Source organism: Danio rerio, chromosome 16 (genome assembly GCF_052040795.2).
Source record: "Danio rerio strain M-AB ecotype USA chromosome 16, GRCz13ab, whole genome shotgun sequence".
Taxonomy (NCBI): Eukaryota; Metazoa; Chordata; class Actinopteri; order Cypriniformes; family Danionidae; genus Danio; species Danio rerio.
In genome coordinates, this window is record NC_141036.1 from 28099802 (window position 1) to 28106445 (window position 6644).

Here is a 6644-nt window from a genome sequence, read left to right on the forward strand (position 1 = left end):
CTTACCTGTAGGTTTCAAACAAGCCTGAAGGACTCAATTAGTTTGATCAGGTGTGTTTAATTAGGGTTGGAACTAAACTGCAGAGCTGCGGCCCTTTTGGAATTGAGTTTGACACCTGTGCTCTATAGACAGCAACAGAACTGAGATGTTGAAAGTTAAGAAAAGAAACCAGAAAAATTGTCAAAACAGTGGTTTAACTGTAACCATAGGAAGCTCCATGAACACTTCTGTGCGACATAAAAGCTGTAAAAACACTTTTTTTTTCGCTTTTGCCTTGTTTTCCGTGTCAAGTGTTCTGTCAATTTGTCCAACCTTGTCAAGTTGTCCTACCTTCCATTCAAAAATTAGCTAGCACATTTTGATGACACACTATGCTACTTATCACATTTTGCTACCAGTGTAAATTTTAATGTGGAGTAGTGTGATATGGAGCTGTAATATTGCCCTAACCACAACCTCAAAACAATTTAAATACAGTGAAGGTAGCATAATCTGATGGGTAGAATAAAATGTCAGGACACTGCTCATGATGCACATTTCCTACAAGCAGTATGACATATTATTGTTAGAGTTTGCAGTGCAACACAAAACTGGCATGTCACCCTTAATTAACATGTACCCTGAACTAATACAGAAGACACAAGCAAAGTCGTTTTACTTTTTGCTCAAAAGTGGTTTAGAACTTGGTATGACTACAGCAGAGCATGTACCATATTGACAACTTTTCTGAACTTTGCCTCAGGACTGTTGCTCTCAGATTACATCTTTAAATATCTTAAATTAATTTTTGAAACTGAATGAATGAATACATTTGGGAGTCACTCGGCATTCGGCTCACTTTCATAATAGGGAAGTGTGTAATTTGAAAGCATCAAGGATCAGCGTTGTTAATTTGGGAATTTATTATTATTATTTGCTGCAGATTTTATTCATGGTTTACGACAAGGATAAAGGAGCTGTTTTGGTCATATATAATCACGGCGAATTTTGTTTTAGTGATTAATTAACTGTAGTGTAAAGTAACAAATTACAAATACTCAAATCACTGAAGTTGATTAGTTTTTTCTCAGGAATAGTAATTTACTAAGTAGTTTTAGAAACGTGGACTTTTACTTTCCACTGAGTACATTTTTAGTGCTGTATTGGTACTTTTACTCCACTACTTAATATTTTTCTGTCTATGGGGATTAGAAAAATCAGTCCTGTGATTCCTGTCCAATCAAAGAAGGTAAGTTGCATCATAATAAACTACCTCAAATCGTGGCAATTTATAATTGCAGCAAACTGTTTCGAAGTATTGAACGTGTCCAAAAAAATGTCCCAAATCTATTTGTTTACTGTATGCTGATCGAAATGACCTTAAACACCCAGCAGGCACAAGACGTCAACATGACTTCTGATTGATGTTGTACCCCAACGTTGTAGGGACATTGCATTTTGTTTGGAAATGAAAATCAGGTTGACATCAGAACCCAACGTCAGGCTGGCGGCAATGTCCAACCTAAAATCAACCAAATATTAATGTCTAATGATGTTACAGCTTGACGTTGTGTTGGTTACCACTATGACGTCAATCAGACACAACCTAAAATCAACCAAATATCAACATCATGTGGTGCCGTTATTGGACATCAAACAAAAAAACGTTGTCCTTAGACGCTGGCTAGACGTTGAATTTTGGTCAGCTGACGCTAATCTAATCCATAATTAACATTTTATGATGTTGTGTGCCTGCTGGCCAATAACTAAATGCACTACAGTACGTTACGTTTACACACATCCACAAATTACATGTAAATGCATCAGCTTGTAATACTGTGTAATACTCACTACTCTTGAGTACTTTTGAAAGGTCTACTTTTTACTCATACTTTGAGTAATATTTACAACAGATACTTTTACTCGCTCTACATTTTTGGGCAAGTAATGGTACTTTTACTCGAGTATGTTTTTTTTAGTACTCTTTTCACCACTGTTATTTCCAAAGAGCATGGAAAGCAAACACGGTAATCTTGGATCCCTTTTAGCCAGGGTTTAAAACATCCTTTCTCCTGCAGAACACGAAGTGTATATCAACTTGGTGACTTTTTATTAAAAATGTCCTCATTTTATGTTCTACAATTTTCAAATGATGAGGGAATTTTCGTTTGTTCGTGTTTTAAACTATTTTGATGTAATTTAATTTCAAGTGTTCTGATCATTATAGATAATCTTTCTCTTTATGCAAATTACACAGAAATCATCACTTACACACACCTGGTCACCATATGCACATATATGCGTTCAAACTTTATTATACAGATCACACTTTAAATTATTAGTTCCAATGATTTTTTTCCTCACTAATTTCACCGTCTCCGGTCATCCTCCTCCAATAGCTCTGCGATTTGGCTTTCCTCCAGTCTGTCCTCGTCATTGTCTAGCTCTTCTTTCTCAAGGCTTCTGGACAACAGGAAATCTTTAGGGCTGATATCATCATCCTTCATGCGCTTGGACTTCTGTTTCTTTTTCTCTATGAGTTTCTGCTTTCTAATGTTCGCTAGTGTGTCCAGCTGCTCTTGTGTTAGTCTTCCTGCAGCAGGATTTTCTATGATCGAGTCTCTCGCTCCTTTCTCTCGTTTATAGGCTTCAATCTGTTTGTGCAGAGCGTCGTGATCAACACCGAACAAAACGGGTCGTTTCTTATCACTGGAATCCAGAGGCTGCAATTTGGCCCTTTTGAAGAGCACACAAATTAGACATTTATAATATAAAGTGTAGGTAGTTTTAGTTTTAGTTCTTACTGTTTATCACTGATGGCTGAATGATTTATGTTGTCTTCAGTTGGACCAAAATCTGCTTGCTTGAGGAGGTTTTCAATCTGATATAAATAGATATAAAAATAATATAAACCAGAGTAAAGAAGTAATAAAATAATAAATAATAATAATAATAAGCAGAAAAAAAATCTAAAAAGAAATAATATATAAAAACTGATGAGTTGGATCAAATAAATTAATCGTTGGTTAGCAGAAAAGATGCATAATTTCCTGTAGAGGTATCAACAATTTGTGATTTGGTTACCTCAGTCACAACAGCATATTGTTTATCTCTGACAAACACCACAGGAGGAACGTTGCCAATGAGTTGGTGAGAGACAAGAAGATGCCTGCATAAATAAGAAGCCAAGTTATGTATATGCTACAATATATTAAAAGTAAAACAGACTACGAAAAAATTCATACCGTATGCGAGGAGCACATTTGTCTAAGGCCTGCTGAGTCTGACGGTCTTGCTCAGCTGATAAACTTGTCTTCCAGTATATTCGACAAGCAGAGAAATCTTTTGTTAGTGAAACCTTAAAATAAGAAAAATAGTTAAAGGAAATACAAAAATAAAAAATAATGAGGAAATTAAGGAGACAGTTCACCCCCAAAAAATAAAAAATCTGTTCTTATTCACACACCCCAAGTTGACTTTTACCTTCTGTGAAATGTCTTATTATTTTAAAAAATCTGAGAAATGTCTGTTTTGTTATACTATATAAAATGAAAGTCACTGGTAACCAAACAGGTTTCCATTATTCAAAATATTTTTGTTTGTTTCAAGAAGAAAATTAAAGGGGGGGTATCGTACTCATTTTGTGTGATCTCGTATCTTGAGCACCTATAGAGTAACACTGCATCCATCTTTTCTCTAAAAAAAAGTTTTTTGTTTTTTTTAATACTTATAAAATACAGCTTTCCAATTCACTCTGGAAGTGCCTTAAATGCGACATTACAAAAAAACTATGAACTCTTAACGCTTTGACAAAGAAAATCTACTGGTGTAATCAGTCTAGGCTGGTTCATAAAGCGAACAATCCGAATGTTCAGTTTGTTCCGGATCAGCTTCTAAATTTAAACCTGATTTGTGTTGCTGACATCTGTTTATTAGCAAAACAAAACATTTGTGCTTCGTTAAATACAAGCTGATGTTTATGGAAGATGGCAATGATATGTAATCTGACAATGTGTATTATTCACAACAGATATCTAAAGTCACCACTGCAGTGCATGGGTCTATGCAGTGTCACGTAATAAACCAGACATGTCGCCCAGGAAAAATACAAATGTTATGCGGTCTAAATCAGGGGGTCAGCTAAAGAATTAAAAACTTTTTCAATTAACTATGGCTAAACAAGATAAACTTTCCTTAACAACCCAAACACACTCTTTGCAACCATTCTCCTGCCATCCCTGTGTAGTCCTGCAGTGACTTCCTTATCCTGAATTAAGCTTGTTGATGGGTGCTTGCACATTGTACTATGAAAAATGGCTATATGAGGCCACTTCTCATAGTAGACGTTTATTACGTGTATTAATCTATGATTTGCATGATAATTAGGCTGGCTTGTGAAAGCAAGACAGACTACTAAAATCCTATTTTTCTTCTGGGGCTAAAAATCAAACTCTATCTCCTCCTAGATCTTTCGAGCTATGACCACCAAACTCACACCAGACCTCCAAACTGGTCTGACTCTGTGTGCTCTATCTTTTACGATTGATCCAACTTTCGGTTTTCCGAAAAACATCCCAGGACTGTCAAAAAAAAAACCATGGACTTAGCATTGGACCAAACTTTTTGACCTCATAACTCTGCGTCAGACTGTCACAAACTTCTAGCTGGGCTCATTTAACTCAAACTACCTAACTGCTAATAACTGATGAACTTTTAACTTTCTGGCCATGCCCTAGCAACTACTTTTGGGACCCTAAAAACTGTCCCATAGACTTCCATTCAAAAGACTGTCATTGACTTAACATTGGATCAAACTTTGTGAGCTCTTAACTCAGCATCGGACGGTCCTACAGACTAATGGCTGAGCTCAATTAACTTAGTCTAGTAAGCAGCCAATCACTGATGGCCTTTTAATGTTCTAGCCACACCCTAACAACCAGATACTGTACCCTAGCAACTGTCCCATAGACTTCCTTTGCAAGTGACTGTCATTGACTTAACATTGAATCTATCTATCTGTATTTTTCAAACTATTTTAATTATCTACTTTTAATCTATCTATCTATCTATCTATCTATCTATCTATCTATCTATCTATCTATCTATCTATCTATCTATCTATCCTTTTTTTAAACTGTTTTAAACTAGTTAAACTATTACCAACAGGCTTTCTCAAGCCAGGCTCAAAGTTTGTCTCGACGAACTTTAATAAACTAGTTTAACTCTGTAACACAGTAAATAAATCTGAATGCAGACATTTCCTGATACCCCTTTTTAAATAATAGGCCTTAAAACAGGATTTTAGTGAACTATCCCCTCTTACTGAATGCTAGGAAAGAAGAAGGTTGTGTTCCTACTTTGGAAATTTCCACATTGTAGGCACTGATCTCGGAGTTGAGCTCATAGGAGCTCAGCAGGTCTGTCACTGTCTTGTAGATGATGATGTTTAGAGTCCTCACACGAACACTGTCCTCCACATTTCGTTTTGGGGGCTTCAGAAAGCCATACTGACTGATATCTGTGGTCTGGATGTGTAAAGTGCATAAAAACAGATGTTCATCAGAGTAATTACAGCATTATTGTTAACAAGCCATTACAATATTTCATAAGAAAATATACTGAAGTAGACAGTATTAGTAAATGTTGAAACAAACGCTTACACGTAGAGGAGTATCGTACCAATGTTTCTTCCTATAAAGAACGAGAATAAAGCTCATTAACGTTAGTCTTCCTAATCAAAACTACCGCACCTATATTAACATTTATTAACAGACTTACTTCTTTTTAGCCAGCATCTTCATCAGTTTATTAGCTCCAGAAAGACAGGCTGAGGTGTGAAGGCTTCTTTCTTTATGTATAACAGACCAGGACACGCGCTGGTTAGCTAGTCTGTCGGGTCGCGCTGTCACTGTACACAAAACGCTTGTTGTTGCAGTGGCATGTCGAATAAATGTCTTTTCTTTAACGCAAAAAACTCTCCTGACAGCCAACATGATCACCTCCTACTCACGATATAGACACTCGGAATCGACTAAACTTGCCTGAAAGCAAGGCTGTAAAAGTTGATTTCAGATAAAGTCGATCGCCGGCGCTTTTAGAAACATTTTCATAATATTAGTCATGTCTCAAAACTCTTCAAAATGTAATCATGGTTGTACAACAAACAAAACCAAAACAACATGATTATTGTAGTCAAATCACAATTATTAGGTTTTGCAACGTGGTTAAATGTGGTGTAAACTTACTACACCTTTAGGTAATAAAACATGGTTAACATGGGAGACTTTTGTTCAAGAAGCCTATCAGTCAAACTCAAACTGCTTTCTTTCACTGGTACAGTATTTGTAAGGCCTAAATACATTTGCATAATTGATATGCTGTTTTAATAATTAAGATAATATCCGTTTTAAAACTAATGAAATTAGTGAAATAAAAGTCTTAATTAAAGGCTTAACTAAGTTTATTAGGCAAGTCAGGTTAATTAAACCAGTCATTGTCTAATGATGGTTTATTCTGTGTTGGGCCAGGCAGAATCTGTGGACAATTTTTAACATTTCTGCACAGAATTGTGTAAAAAATCTGCAGATTTGTGCAGAATTATTTAGGAGTATCACAACTAAAACCTTAATATATAAAATAAAAAGTAATACCTTTTTAACTTTTAT

General features: G+C 35.7%; 1 protein-coding gene across 1 annotated transcript; it reads right to left on the reverse strand.

The window, feature by feature from the left end:
* Positions 1–2260: 2260 nt before the first annotated feature.
* On the reverse strand, positions 2261–6026 carry rbfa (ribosome binding factor A). The gene is made up of 7 exons (NM_001089485.2): positions 5758–6026; positions 5640–5670; positions 5337–5504; positions 3225–3337; positions 3064–3148; positions 2784–2860; positions 2261–2715 (listed from the first exon to the last, which is right to left on the reverse strand). The coding sequence occupies exons 1-7, from the start codon at positions 5772–5774 to the stop codon at positions 2349–2351; spliced, it is 858 nt and encodes a 285-aa protein (NP_001082954.2). The 5' UTR covers positions 5775–6026; the 3' UTR covers positions 2261–2348.
* Between the last annotated feature and the right edge of the window lie 618 nt (positions 6027–6644).

Bases quoted from the DNA above. Each gene is read 5' to 3' on its own strand.
- rbfa (NM_001089485.2), bottom strand. The intron at 3,149-3,224 runs GTATGAATTTTT...TTATTTATGCAG, and splicing joins AAATGTGCTCCTCGCATACG to GCATCTTCTTGTCTCTCACC. The intron at 2,861-3,063 runs GTAACCAAATCA...TATTTATATCAG, and splicing joins AATATGCTGTTGTGACTGAG to ATTGAAAACCTCCTCAAGCA.